Here is a 15,278-nt window from a genome sequence, read left to right on the forward strand (position 1 = left end):
AGACATTAGGGCTGGAAGGGACCTTGGAAGATCATCGAGTCCAGCCCCCTGCCCAAAGGGCAGGAAGTCAGCTGGGTTCATAGGATCCCAGCAAGATAAGCATCCAATTGCTCTTGAAGGTGTTCACTGTAGGTGCTTGAACCACCTCCGATGGCAGGCTGTTCCAGACCTTGGGGGCTCGGACAGTAAAGAAATTCTTTCTTATGTCCAGCCTGAAACGGTCTTGCAGTAGTTTATGACCGTTCGACCTCGTCATCCCTTGGGGCACTCTGGTGAACAGATGTTCCCCCAGATCCTGGTGGTCACCCCTGATAAACTTATAGGTGGCCATCAGGTCACCCCTGAGCCTACGCTTTTTCCAGGCTAAAGAGCCCCGTGGCTCTCAGCCTGTCGTCGTGAGGTCTGTTTTCCTGACCTCTGATCATGCGCGTGGCTCTTCTCTGGACTCTCTCAAGCTTCTCCACATCCTTTTTGAATTGTGGAGCCCAAAACTGGACGCAGTACTCCAGCTGCGGCCTCACCAAGGCCGAGTACAAGGGGAGAATGACGTCCCGGGATTTGCTTGAGAAGCATCTATGGATGCAAGCCAGCGTTTTGGTCGCTTTACTAGCCACAGCATCGCATTGGAGGGTCATGTTCATCTTGTGGTCAGTGATGACCCCCAAGTCTCTTTCTTCCGTAGTGCTAGCCAGCATAGCACTGCCAAGCCTATAAGGATGCTGCAGGTTTTTCTTCCCAGGGTGGAGAACCTTGCATTTTTCGGTGTTAAACACCATCAGGTTCTTGTCCATCCATTTGCTGAGCCTGTCCAGGTCAGCCTGGATCACCTGCCTGTCTTCTGGTGTGGATGCTTTGCCCCAAAGTTTGGTGTCATCAGCGAACTTGGCCAGTCCGCTCCTGACTCCAATGTCCACATCGTTAATGAAGGTGTTGAACAATATAGGTCTAAGGACAGAGTCTTGGGGGACCCCACTGGTCACAGGACACCGTGATGAGTGACTTCCATCTATTACTACCTTCTGGGTCTGACCACGGAGCCAATTTTCCAGGCAGTGGATTGTGGTGGACCCAAGGCCACAATTGGCCAGTTTTGTCAAGAGGTGATCATGGGATACCAGATCAAAGTCTTCTTTGAATTCAAGATATAGGACATCAATCTCTTCTCCCTTGTCCAGGTGATAGGTCACCTAGTCATAGAAGAAAATGAGATTGGTCAAGCAAGACCTACCTGCAACAAACCTGTGCTGGCTGTCCCTTAGGATGTTGGTGTTTCATAGTTTCATAGTTTCTAGGGTCGGAAGGGACCTGAGTAGATCATCTAGTCCGACCCCTGCCATAGCAGGAAAGAGTACTGGGGTCAAATGACCCCAGCAAGGTGTTCATCTAACCTCTTAAAAACCCCCAGGGTAGGAGCCTGCACCACCTCTCTTTGGAAGTTGGTTCCAGATCCTAGCCGCCCTGACCATGAAGTAGCGCCTCCTGATATCTAGCCTGAATCTACCCTCTGCCAGCTTGTCACCGTTATTCCTGGTCACTCCTGGCTGTGCTCGGGGGAACAGGGACTCCCCCAATGCCTGCTGATCCCCCCTGACTAGTTTATAACAGGCCACTAGATCCCCCCTCAGCCTTCTCTTGTGGAGGCTAAACAGGTTCAGGTCCAGTAGCCTCTCCTCAGAGGGCCTGCCCTGCTGCCCCCTTACCATGCGAGTGGCCTCCTCGGGACCCTCTCCATGCTGTCCACACCCCTCCTGCAGTGCAGCGCCCAGAACTGGACGCAGTACTCCAGCTGCGGCCTGACCAGTGCTGCATAGAGGGGGAGGATCACCTCCTTGGACCTGCTCGAGATGCATCTGTGGATGCAGGACAAGGTGTGGTTGGCCTTCCTGACTGCTTCCCCACACTGCCATCCCATGTTCATCTTGGAGTCAATAATGACTCCAAGATCCTTTTCCACCTCTGTGCTGACAAGAGGGGAGTTCCCCAACCTGTAGGTATGGTGCCGGTTGTTCCTCCCCAGGTGCATCACTTTGCACTTGTCTGTGTTGAATCCCATCCTATTCTCATGTGCCCACCCTTGTAACCTGTCTAGGTCTGATTTGTAGCCTGTTGCTTCTAGTGTGCCCACATCCCCCCACATCTTAGTGTCATCAGCAAATTTGAACAGGGTGCTTTTCACCCCCTCATCCGAGTCACTGATGAATTTGTTGAACAGCGCGGGCCCGAGGACCGAGCCCTGCAGAACCTCACTGCCCACGTCCTTCCAAGTTGAGAAGGACCCATCCACTACCACCCTCTGGGTTAGATGGAGGTCCTGCACTCTGGCTAAGAACCGATGTGAGCGGTCAGACCTGGCTGACTGCTCTTCCCAGCAGATGTCCGGGAAGTTCAGGTCCCCCATGACTACCACATCCTTAGACTTCACTACCTCTGTGAGCTGACCTAAGAATTCCTGGTCAAGCTCTTCCCCCTGGTTGGGAGGTCTGTAGCAGACCCCCACTGTTAAGTCTCTTTCCCCTCGACTGCCTTGTATTCTAACCCAAAGCACTTCAGAGTGCCCCTCCCCTGCCTCCTTGCTAATTGACGAGGATGTATATTCCTCCTTAATATAAAGTGCCACGCCCCCACCTCTCTTTCCTATCCTGTCCCTCCTGTACAGCCTATAGCCCTTGACATTCACCCCCCAATCATGCGTTGAGTCCCACCACGTTTCAGTTATCCCCACTATGTCCGGGCTGGTGTCAGCTAACAGGAGGGTGAGTTCCTCCTGCTTGTTTCCCATACTACGAGCGTTTGTGTAGAGGCATTTGAGGCCGATGTTTCCTTCACCCTCAACTTCCCCTTCCCCCAATAAGCCTAGTTTAAAGCCCGCTGGAGGAGGTCCACCAACCTAGAAGAGAACACATGCTTACCTTTAGGGGAAAGGTGGAGCCCGTCCCATCCAAGCATGTCTCTTGTCGTGATGTGCCGGTCATAGTTGAGGAAGCCAAAGCCCACCTCGAAGCACCATTCCTGTAGCTGCCAGTTGGTCTCCGCGATGCACGTTTCATGCCATCTGCCTCGTCCACTCACTGGCAGGATAGAAGAGAAAACCACTTGTGTGCCCATCTCCCTCAGCACACACCCCAGAGCATGGTAGTCCTCCATCAGGTGATCAGGGCATCTCCTGGCTGCACCATTAGTGCCCACATGGACTAGGACCATGGGGTAATAATCGGTGGGCTGGATTACGGTTTGGAGAATCCCTTTCACATCCTGAATCCTCGCTCCAGGTAGGCAGTAGACCTCGTGTGCTGAGGGGTCCTGGCGACAGGTGGGCCCCTCTGTACCCCTCAGGATGGAGTTGCCAATTACGATCACGCGACGCTTTCTCTTCCTGGCCTGCTTGTCTCCTTCAGCCTGCACGGGACGTGGGGAGCATGGAGTTGCCTCCTCCCCAGTTTTGTCCTCTCCTTCCTCCTCCTCCAGGGCTGCCAAGGCCTCGTACCTGTTCTCCAGCCAGACTGGAGGAACTGGTGTCAGCCAGTCCATTAAGGATGGCCTCTTTAATAAACTTTTCTAAGATCTTCCCCAGGATAGAAGTCAGGCTGATGGGCCTATAGTTAGCTGGATCCACTTTCCTTGCTTTCTTGAAGATTGGCACCACACTGACCTTCTTCCAGTCTTCGGGCACTACACCAGAGCGCCAGGAGTTTTCAAAGATCCGTGCCAGGGGCTGGGCTATGACGCTCGCCAGCTTCTTGAGTACCCTGGGGTGTAGATTGTCAGGGCCGGCTGACTTGAAGGTATCCAGCTCTCAAGATGTTCCTTCACAAGGTCAGCATTAATGGAGGGCAGGGGATCTCCCTCACCTGGACCATCCTGTCCCGTAGCAGGCATGAGTGTCCCATGGGACTGATTAAAGACTGATGCAAAGTACCCATTTAATAGGTTGGCTTTTTCCTGGGCGTCAGTTGTCAGTTGCCCCATCTGGTTCAGCAGGGGTCCAGTGTTGCCCTTGCTTTTCCTCTGGCTCCCCACATATCTGAAAAAAGGACTTTTTATTGTCCTTGATGCTTGAAGCTAATTGGAGTTCAGTTGCAGCCTTGACTTTCCTGGTTTGCTCCCTGCAGGACCGGACCAGTGCAGAATAATCCTACTTGGAGGTGAATCCCATCCTCCATCCTTTTGTAGGCCTTTCTTTTTAGCCTCAGGAGGTCCACTAGGTCCCTGGAGAGCCAGGGGGGCTGCTGTGCCCTCTTGCTGCCTTTCCTCTTAGCTTGCGCATTGAGGATCACTCCCTTGAGGAGCAACCACTCTTCTTGAACTCTCCTCTCCCTGGGGTCATGGTCCCTTAGGGCCTCACTGACCAGCCTCCTGAGCTTGTTAAAATTGGCTTTCCTGAAGTCAAGGACTTCTGTGTTGCTGACTGACTTGCCAGCTTTACGGCGGATGGTGAAGGTGATCGGCTCGTGGTCGCTGTCACCCAGCTTCCCATCGATCACTAGGTCGCCAGTTAGGTCATCCCCAGTAGCCAGTACCAGGTCAAGCAGCATTTTGCCTCTTGTTGGCCCATAGACTTCTTGAGTCAAGTAGAGGTCATCCACACGCAAGAGGAAGCTTTGCGACTGCTCGGATTTTGCTGAGTGATCTTCCCACGAGATGTCCGGGTAATTGAAGTCACTCATGACAACTGTGGTCCTGGAGCATGCAGCCTCAGCCAGTTCCCAGGCAAACTCCTGGTCAAGCTCAGGACTTTGGGTGGGAGGTCTGTAGTAGACTCCCACCGTTGTGTCCCCTGTGCCGTGTTCCCCACGGATTTTAACCCAGAGGGTCTCCAGTTGTCCACCCTGGTCACCAAGATCAGCTTGCAGGGACGTGTAGCTTTCCTTAACATAGAGAGCTACACCCCTGCCCCTTTTATCTACACACTCCCTCCTGTACAGGGTATAGCCATCAATACCTGTGTTCCAGTCATGGGTAGAGTCCCACCAGGTCTCCGTTATCCCCATGACATCATAATTCTTTGCACTGAGCTCCTCCTGCTTCTTCCCCAAGCTCCTGGCATTTGTGTACAGGCAGGCTAGTGTCCTCTTGGGGGCTCTTGCCTTGCCCACAGATTGTACCAGGGCTGGAGCAGGGGTAGGCTCCCTTAAGTGCCTTGGTCTGCTGGCTTTGCAAGGGTTGCTCAGCGGGCCAGCAGTGGCGGTAGTCCCCCTGTCCCCCAACGGGGGAGCCATGGGCTCCATCTGGGTGGCCTTCTCAGAGGTGCCAGGGGAGGGGCCTCAGAGCCTGAGAGGACTCTCGGGGTGTTGCACGTGCCCATCTGTGTCATGCCTCTGGTTGCATTTTTGTTTTCAGAATTTTGGGTATTTTTGAGATTTAACAATACTGTAGAGCTCAAATCTAGTCATCTTATCAACAGTTTTTTTCCGTATCCCTTTCCCCTCCCCCCCACAACCACCACCAAACTGAAAGAAGCATCAGGTAGTAAAACTTCCATGAGTTTCCAAGTTGAGAGTTTTAGCAGCTATAGTTTCCCTTAAGGACAAAGAAGAGAAGGAAAGGTCCATGAAAAGGAATTTTTTTTTTTATTATTTAAAATAAACAGATTTTTTTAAAACTAGTCTTAAGTATTACTTCTTACAATAGTATTAAATGTTATCTTAAAAAGGGAATGCCACTAACTGACAAAAATATTTTGTTGTACACTTGGTATTGTAATGGAAGAATATCGTTATGGGTAGATAGCAAGCTGCTTTTTGTGTCTGATGTCCTGAGGGAAACATTTGAAGTTTTACATGAAAATAGTAGCTTTCTTTTTTTTTTTTTTTTCCTCTCCTCTCTCCCCCAACCCTGGCCCTCATCAGCGTACTTCTGGCAACAGCAGAACTCTATTGGAGATCTTCATGTCATACAATTGCACTCCCTGTCCTGCTCCAGGCTCTTGCTCTTTCTCGAGAATACAGTCTGCAGTATTTGGCCTCTGAAACTGTCCTGAACTTGGCTTTCTCTCAGGTAGGTTTGAGTCCTGATTTCACAGGCTCCTATATTTAAGCAGTAGATTCAGCTACCATTGTTACTGCTCTTTGGATTTTAAGCATTTTAATGTGGCAGGATTCAGTTGTTGATTTGCATGTCTAAAATCTTTCAGGAAAGTGTATGAAAACTGTATTTCATTTATCATGTCTTCAGTTTCAGCATGTTACACTCACATATTTCATGAATTGTTGCTGCCTTCCCTTCTATTGATAGCCAATAAACTGATATAAAAACTTCACATAAGCACAAGGCACTGACACTGGAATTTAATACTAGTTAAAGGCTGTGCACTGGACAGATGGGGGTTCTGGTTGCCAGTGTTTTGGAAGGAGTATTTAATAAAGAGCTTTCTTGTTCCTACTGTCATTCACTGTAGCATCTCCTTCTGTTTAATGAGCTTTGATTTTAAAAGAAAATTGTAGCTAAAAACCTTCTCTGCGCTGATATACATACATTGACTTATCTGAACATGTATGTGACATGCAAGTGGCTTGTGTTCCCTCCAGAAGAAGCTGCTATTTTCAATGGACACCTGTTTCAGTGTTTTTCTCTTTCAGTTGATTCTTGGTATTCCTGAACAAGCTCTGAATATTCTGCATATGGCGATAGAGCCAATTTTGGCTCATGGGGCAGTACTGGACAAAGGCTGTGCCATGTTCTTGGTGGCCAAATGTCAGGTTGCTTCTGCAACTTCCTATGCTCCCCAGAAGAAAGCAGAAGGTAGAGTGAAGAATAATTCTATTTATACCTTTTTCACTTTTGAATGGGCTGCAAACAAGTATAGATACTTGGGTCTCAATAATAAATTTCAGGACAATATTACCTGGTAGGATCAGGGCCTAGGTCTGGACTAAACATTTTGTAAATACTTAATCTTTTTTACAAGGTCAATAGAACCTTGCTTATCTGCACAATTTGCTCACACCTTGCAGCAAAACTTGAAAAGCGGGGGCTGTAGTTGAACGGAATTGTTGCTAAGAGACCATTATTTTTTTTCAAAAGAAATTATAGAATGTCTTCCAGCATGTCTTGTACTTGCTAATTTAGAACATTCAGTAATTCATAATGGGATCCCCAAGAGCAGGGTTATATTGCATGTAGTTTCTACTTTACCACTGTTTTAAATACTGGATTTCCTCTCCTTTTTGACAGCTCTGGAATCGGCTATCCTGAATCTAAATGAAGCCAAGATTTATTTTGTGAAAGTAGACTGCAGAGAACAGCTCAGAGATGTTCTTTATTTTCAGGCCAGACTCTTTCACACCTTAGGCAGGATGCAAGAAAGAAACAAATGTGCTATGCTCTTCCGTCAACTGCACCAGGAGCTGCCTGCTCATGGGGTCCCATTAATAAATGCTTTTAAGTGAGACATTTAAAGCCGAGTTTTGTTGTGTTGTTCCTGACTGTTTTTTCCTCCCTTTTTCAAGCATTTTTATTATGTTCAATCATTGCGGTTTGGAAATAATTGCCAATAAACTGTTCTTCTCCTTAACAAACTTGTTTTCTACTTATACTGAATGATGAAAAGTTTGCAACCATCTCACTTCTACATTTTAGACACAAAAGATTACATTTTTCGTGATTTACAAATACTGTACCTGCTGTACCTTCAGTGATACAAAGTAGCACTACTTGGTCACTAGTAAAGAATGTGGAAGGGGTGGTACAAAGTATTCCTATTGTTACTAATAGGAGTTACACACTGAATGTAAGATTTATAAATGCAAACAGCGTAAAGAAATTAGTGTGCAATTTGTAGATACGAGCTCAGCTGCCTTGTGCTAATGTTAACTTCTCTGATTGTGGAATTACATTTAAAATATGTTCTTGTACTTGCATTTCACCTGTTTATGGGCACTTCTTAACACCTGGAAACTACTGGTATTGGCAGAAGGGAAAACATAGAAACCTACTGATGCTCCTAACCCTCTTGAATTTAGAAACATCCCTGTGCAAAGCATAGTGGGAAGAAGTAAAACATGGTAAAATTCATTTTGGTGCAAGAAGGGACCTGTATCAGTTTAAACGAATATTTTATTGCACACATGTTAATAAGCATCCTTGAGAGGCAGTAGGAGGGGGTGTGCACATGACTTGCTTATGTCTGACTAAACTAAGACAACCCCAACTTGGAGCCTAGTTCATTACCAGTGATCTATGGGAGTTGGGTCCTACCATTAACAACCTTTAAAATTAATCTTCTATTGAACTACGTGTATGTATAAGCTCAGTGTACATGCATGTGGCTTACCTGCAGTGCGTGGCAGATGCACACTTGCATTGGAGGGAGAGGAGGCAGCATGATCTAGGGAATGCATTGCACTGCACTGCACTGCACTTGGTTTGGGAGACCTAGGTGTTATTCTTGGCTTTACAGATCAAAGTCATTTGATCTCCGTGCTTCTACCTAAGGATTCTGCTGCTGGAGGTTAAGAATTAACTATTGCTAATCACCACAAGTAAGACGAGAACTTAAACTCCTGGTTCTAGCAGTTACTCACATCTGTAACACCATAAATCAAGACTTGCCAGCTTAATTCCGTGTAGTCTGGTTTTGCTGTGCACATCTGCAGGCTGATAACTCAGTGTCGAAAAACTAAAACATCAGCTGTGTTTCAAACTGGGTATAAAGGGGATTGATTCCACACAGGAGTCTTTCCAGGATCTCTCTTCAATCAGTGCTTTGTCCACTGACCTCCTTCCACTTACACTAATCAATCCCTCCCATGGGATTGATTAACCCTCAGTCTAATCCCATGAAACAGTTTGGAACAGCTCCTAGTATATGCTTTTATAAGTCAGTTTGATTTCTCAGCTGTAATAGTTAAAAGTTCCTTGTCAAAATATGACAGCCGCAATAAAAATTGGCCTGGCTGCCTTCTAAGCTGAACTACTGGCATTGTGACATGGCAATTGGGGAAGTCTAAGCTCTTGAAACAATGCCTCTGAAGGGGCCTGAAAGCAAAGCTAATGCAGCCACACTGTTGGCTTAGCATAGGAAGTCACTCTGAAGCTCACCTGTATTTCCAAATGAGGTGTTCATGCTGGGACACTTGATTGGATCTTTTACAGTTTAACCAACTTCTAAATGTTATTTTAAATGGGGAATGTTTGACAAGAAAACAAGTAACTTTTAAAATTAACTAAGCAGGGAGAGGACATTATGAAGGGCTGGTGCCAGACGGGGGAGTAGAAGGGGGTATTTTATGATGTGATTACCTGGTATAGTTGCACTAATGGAAATAGGAAAAGTTCATAAACAACTGCAGTTGGCTGGTTTAATAATTTAAAGGATGGCTCCTTAGTGAAATAACTCTCTGTTTTGTAGTTCCCTTTTTCTGATGGTCTTGGAAGCGCTTTGCAACCATTTTAATAAAGCTTCAGCAGATCCTCGGCAGGAGAGGTAAGCAAGAGATTGCTAGGGCCAAGCTGTGGCTGACAATCTTTGCATAATTAGCACTGTGTATGGAAGAGGGAGGGTGTTTAAAACATTTTGATAACATACCAAACAATCTTGCCTCTGTTATGTTTATATCATCTATGTTTTGGCATTTATGGCATTGCTTATCATTTTTGTAAGCAGGTTTAATGATGTTTCATTAAAGCAAAGTGCATGTAGAAAGTGCCACCAGGTGCTGCCAAGTACCAAGCAACTGTCCAATGACAAAATGTCAGTGAATGCACACTGCTGAAGTCTCTAGCGAGCTACAGTAGACTGTAGTGGGGAATGCGGTTAAGATGCTTGTGCCTTTAAACCTGTTGACGGCCAAAGCAGCTGTAGGTGGAAGAGATTTGCAGGACTGGGACCCCCTTCCAGTCCCTCTCTTACCATGACTTTTGCTCTGCTATGCTGAGATCTAAACTGTTTCTGAAAAATATGGGGAGACTGGGTCCGGGTAACAATTCATCTGTTCCCAAATGTGCCGCTTGGGAGCTGGGTCTCGGTGGCTGGGGCCAGCAGCTTCCATACTTGCAGCGTTCAGCGCTCTGGCATCCAAGTCTCTGGCTCTAATGCTGGCACTTGGGGGGGGGGGGCCCTGGGGTGTCTCAGAGAGGCCTTCTGGAGCACCGAGGGGGGGAGGCGAGATGCAGGTGGGGGCTGCCTGGAGCCCCTGCTCCATGCTCGGGGGCTGCAGTCCGGCCGGGCGCGGGTCGCCGGTGTCCCTCGCGGCCGTGCAGCGGGCTCGGCCTCGCTGGGCGCCGGCGCGAGCGGCGGGGCTGGAGCAGCACCATGCGCCGGCTTCCCGCGCCGCGCCGCGGCCGCCCGGCAGCAAAATTGAAAGCAGCGAGCTGGGGAGGCCTGCGCAGCCCGCACATCTGGGCCGCGCCTGGCCGACTCGGGCTTTCTGGGCCGGAAAAGCTCCCGGCGCAGCCAATCCAGCACCGCTGGCAGCATCTGGCCGCGCCGGAGGGGAGGGGCGCCGCCGCCGCCGCCGCCGCCGCGATGGGGAGCCCGGGAGGGGCCGGCCGGCGCCGGCGCCGGGCACCTCCGCGAGCGAGGTAAGCCGGGCTGGCCCCTGCCCCGCCGGCCCGGGCGGGTGCGGGTGCGGGTGCGGGTGCGGGGTCGTGGCTGCACGCCGCGGGCTGGCGCCCCCCGGACGGGAGCCCGGCGAGGGCAGGGCACCGCAGGGGTGCCGGCTGCTGCCTCTCCGCCCAGCGTGCAGCCCGAGGAGCAGGGAGAGGAGACAAAGGAGGCCTGGGTTTGGCGGGGCTGAGCTGATGCTGAGGTTGGTGCTGGCGCGGGGGGGAGAACCGGTCTCCTGGGAGGCGTGGGTGCTGATGCCACAGAGGAGCGGGGCTGCAGCAGTGTCTCTGCGCGGGGCTGAGCTGCTGAGGGCTGTCATGCACGGTAAGGTGGCTCAGGAAGGATGTGGCCATGCTGGGGAAGGGATGGGATGCGGACTGGATGCCCTAGAGCAGGGGAGGGAGGAACCTGCAACGGTTCCCGGGCAAGGGGACTCTCAGCAGTGGCTCCGTAACTGGCCTGGCATTGTTTCGCTCCGGTGGCAGGCACTTGTCACTCAGCTGACTGGTGGGAGGCCAGACGTGAGGGCTGATCCTATCCAGCTGCTGGTGCTTGGGAATACTGCCTGGCTGGGCATGCACAGCCCCAGCAGCAGCTGCCACGTGGGTCTCTGCACCCTGGGTTAGTCTGGTCAGCATCTCCTAATTGGGACCGGCGCTTGGATGGCTCTCTAGTCTTCAAAGTAGGCAAGTTGGGGAGGTGCGTGTGTGTTTGGGGCCAGGGGTGGTTCTTGGCTTCATCCTTCCCTGTCGTACTCTGTCCACTGACCCAGGATAGCCATGGCTGGGCAGAGACAAATGTCCGGCTCCCTGTTCCATTAGCCGGAAGAGGAATGGCCTCTCTTTCCTTCTTACAAAAAATACCCGCTACTAGCCTGTGTGATGCCAAGATGCTGGGCTTCCTCAGAACCTTAAAGAATAAAGCCCATGTAATGTCTGCTTCCCCACCCTGATGCACACGTAACTGTCTCAGCTTCAACAGTGAAATTAGAGAGATCCATTTTCACTTCCCTTTCTAGTCCTGGCCGGCCCTCTTCTGTGCTCACCTAAATACTGAGCTGCATGCCGCTGGGGGAGACGGACTCTCGGTATTTCTGTCAGATTTAAGTAAGTCTCTGCGTTCTTTCCACTGGTTTTACATGTTATGAAGGGGTTGGTTGGTTGTTGTTTTTTTCTTTGTTTTACAATTTTGACTTTACCTGGTTGGTCAGTTCTGACCTAGTGGCATCCCTTTAAACAGCTGGAGGAGCCGCAGGCAGAAAGTGATTTTCAAGATGGTAGGTATAAATTGCTGAGCCTGTTGGTTTGTGGGGGTTTTAGACATCCAGAGCATAGGAGAGGCAAACATAACTCTGGGCTCTGTGTGGACCTGAAATTAGATCGCTCTCAATACTTTGTTCTGTAGCTGGAACTACTGCCCTAGGCTTATGGTTGCCACCACTTCACAGCTTCTCACCACCGCCGCACGCTCTGTCAGGGGGGCTATGCCTCCCAGGGATTTAGCAAGCAGTCAGGACCTGCTAGTGCCCCGACATGACCACCTGGTGCAGCATTGCTGTTCTGCAGCACAAGTAAGGGGACAGCAGTCCTTTCTCTTGTTCCCTGCAGCCACAGGTTTAGAATCCTATAAAATGAGGGTTGAAGGGACCTCCGGAGATCACATCTAATCCAACCCCCTGCTCAGAGCAGGATCAGCCCCAACTACGTCATCCCGGCCAGGGCTTTGTTGAGCCAGGCCTTCAAAACCTCCAAGGAATGAGATTTTGCAACCTCTCTAGGTAGCCTGTTCCAGTGCTTCACCACCTTCCTAGCAAGAAAGCTTTTCCCAATACCCAGCCTAAACCTCCCTTGCTGCAGCCTGAGCCCACTGCTCCTTGTTCTGCCTCCTGCCCCTACTGAGACCAGTCCAGCTCCAGCCTCTTTGCAGCCCCCCTGCAGGGAGTTAAAGGCTGCTGTCAAATCCCCCCTCAGTTTATCTGAATGGCTCCTGTTTTTATTCAACCCTTTAACCATGAAGTTCTCGTGACACCTTCATCTGTAGCTTCTGTGTATTTCTTTTGGCTTTTTTGATCAATGGGAGTAATAGCAATGCCTGGGCTCCTGTGGGACTGTGAGGGGAAGTGTGACAGTCTGTGCTGTGCCCAGGTACTTTTCTCTGCTTTCTTGCTTGTTCCTTTTCAAGCTACTGAAGTTGAGAGATGCAGAGAAGGCTTTCACACCTGCCTCGGATGGATCTGCAAGAGGCTGGTATTTAATGTGTGATGGAAGTTTCCAGGTTTCACCTGGAAGAAGCATCCTTTACTGACAAAATGAGGTCCATTTATTTCCTAGCCTGGGAGAGCAGCAATTGAGAACTGTGGCTCGGTCTCTCTGGGCTCTTCCTGTCTAGACTTGCAGTAACTGCAGGAGGTGACTTAAGTGTTCATCTGAGTATCCTGAGCTGCTATAGGAGCAACATCCTGAGGCAAGGACTGTGTGAGTAGGCTTGGGCTGCATGGCAACCAGGAATAACCAAGTATGACAGTAGTCTGCACAGATGTGTGGGTGGGTGGTGAATTTACTAGTGGTCAAAAGTGCTAGATTAACTGTTCCAGTGAGTATGTGCTCTTCTTACCACAGAGCGTTGCATACGGCTGGGGGTGGGGAGCAGCGCTGTGCTTGATGTGGAAAGAGTGCACCTGAGAGATGGGCAGTTTGTTCCCCAGGTCCGTTCAGTCCTGGGTTTCTTTGCTGGGACTATAAGCAAGCCAGGGAGGAGAGGGCTTTTAGGCACTCCTGCTGGTTATAAACCCAGTCTGTCTGGAGCAGAGCCCTGCCAAGCACCTTTCACATTGGGTAGGCTGAGGTCTGAGGGTGTTTCTCCTCTTGACTTGCAGAGTACCTAGCACAATCCCCATTTGAGCCTTTGCTACCTTGATATGAGGACTTTTCCCCAGCTGGCTGCATTTCTGCCAGCCAGTGTCCCAGAGGCGAAAGGCTGTACTCATCTAGCCATTGTGGGTCTGAAGAGTGTTGCAATATAGCTCTGAGAGTCTCTTGTCCAATTGGGGAATGCAGCTTTTACCCAATGTTTCAAAGAATTTGAGGCGGGGGGAAGCTGGCATGGTGCGGGCACTAAGTTGTGCATTTGACAGCCCAAAGATGACAAGTTTGAGGCTGCAGTAGAAACGCTTATGGTGTGGCTCTATCAGATTCCAGTGAATCTGCAAATTCTGCTAAATACCTGGTCACAAGCATACAAAAAAAGGAAAGGAAGGAGTTTGGGGCATTGGACTTGGCTTGGCTTTGCTTTCAGCCTGGTTCTGCATCGTGCCTTACGTGGCATTTGTACACAGTGCATCCTTCCTGTCATAACTAGCAGGCAGAGTTCATTAGAGCTGCTATTTCGAGGAAACTTGGGAGGATTTCTTTTGGCTGGCAAGCAGTAGAAGGAGAGAACATAATTAGGAGCAATTCATGTGCACGGATATCTAAGCAAGATATTCATCTGAAAAGCACCGGTACTTGGAACTTAAAGCCCAGTAGTCAAGGCTGTTTACACAAGTATCTGTGGCCTCTCTTCTCCTCCAGTTGACAGGTGATCAAACTAATGCAGAGATTTTCAGACTCGGTTTTATGACGGTAAAGTGCTGCTTGTTTTTGCCAAGTTCAAGCTGGCTGCTGCTCCAATAAAATGCATTTAAAACATTTTTGGACTTGAAAAGTTCTCTTGGTTCTTTCACCAAGGTAGCTCATCAGGAGAGACAGGTGGTTTGGTCTGTAGATGTCATGGTTTTTGTGAGCTCCATGTTTTCTTTTGTTGGAAATTAACCAAAACACAGCAGCAAACTTGGGTAGGAATTCAAGATGTTGAACGCCTTATAACCTGTAAGTCCCGGTTTAGCAAACACTTAAGCGTGTGCTTAATTCAAAGAGGAGGAGTCGCATTAGATCAGTGGAATTGCTGATGTGACTAAGTGCCTGCCTGTACAGAGGGCTGAGGTAGTTGGATGCAGGCTTTGATTCTAGGCTGCTTTGTGAATGCTTCATAGTATTGTATTGCCTGTGGCTTCCTTGAAGCAAAAACTCCAGCATTTTTGCTCATATGATTCTTGATGTTTTTGTAAAGGTATAATATTTGTTGTTACTTCTCTGGGAACCTGCTGGTGAGTTCTCCGGCATTTACAGTTTTTCCAAACTCTCACCTGATCTGACTTTCAGACTCTTGCCATGTTCTGTTGCATGGGTAGAGCATAAGGGAAGAGCCTCTGCCTTCAGCTGAAGTCATCAAAAGGCATTTGAGGACAGCTCTCCCTGGCTAATGTGGTCTTATGGGCTCAGTGGAGAAGCAGTGGCAGAGCTGCAGTTGGCAGGGCTCAGATGGCCTCTGTCACCATTCTGTCTTATCCGAGCCACAGCGACTGTAGCGCAGTGGAGGAAGGTTTCCTTGGAAAGTCTGTTATCAATGTGTTCTCTATACACTACTTTTATTTCTGTGGCGGGAGGTAATGTGTGATCAATGCCGCCATTGTTACAGCTGATGTTTCATCAGCTTGTTCTTGGCACGAATGTGACCTTTTATCACAAAGTGAACTCATGATTCTTCACTTCCTGGTAAAACATACCAGCTGGTTCCCATTGTTCTCAGGTAACTTTTTAAGTGACAAGTATAATAGTGCAGGTTTTTGTTCACTATTGGATGGTACGGGTCAAGGACCTGTTCAGATGGGCAAAACCAGAGTCCAGAAATAAGTGTG

General features: G+C 49.3%; 2 protein-coding genes across 10 annotated transcripts in view; both read left to right on the plus strand.

The window, feature by feature from the left end:
* Positions 1-7,513, plus strand: part of ANAPC5 (anaphase promoting complex subunit 5) — a 23,462-nt gene extending 15,949 nt beyond the window's left edge. For all 3 annotated transcript variants that reach the window (XM_090061998.1, XM_090062000.1, XM_090061999.1), the window contains 3 exons: positions 5,847-5,994; positions 6,576-6,738; positions 7,171-7,513. In XM_090061998.1, the coding sequence (XP_089918124.1) occupies positions 5,847-5,994; positions 6,576-6,738; positions 7,171-7,385 (526 nt within the window). In that variant the 3' untranslated portion in view covers positions 7,386-7,513. The remainder of the gene's footprint in view (positions 1-5,846; positions 5,995-6,575; positions 6,739-7,170) is intronic.
* A 2,705-nt stretch (positions 7,514-10,218) lies between these two features.
* The window catches only part of CAMKK2 (calcium/calmodulin dependent protein kinase kinase 2), a 36,594-nt gene continuing 31,534 nt past the window's right edge, over positions 10,219-15,278 (plus strand). The window contains exons 1-2 of one of the 7 annotated variants that reach the window (XM_090062001.1): positions 10,219-10,518; positions 11,562-11,649. The gene's annotated coding sequence lies outside the window, so the exon portion shown is untranslated. Of the gene's footprint in view, positions 10,519-10,700; positions 10,746-10,765; positions 10,868-11,561; positions 11,650-15,278 lie in introns of those variants that run through there. The other 6 variants (XM_090062008.1, XM_090062005.1, XM_090062007.1 and 3 more) reach the window with 6 other exon arrangements.

The sequence above is a fragment of the Crocodylus siamensis genome, chromosome 9 (assembly GCF_052110815.1).
Source record: "Crocodylus siamensis isolate JL-2025a chromosome 9, ASM5211081v1, whole genome shotgun sequence".
In the NCBI taxonomy this organism is placed as follows: Eukaryota; Metazoa; Chordata; order Crocodylia; family Crocodylidae; genus Crocodylus; species Crocodylus siamensis.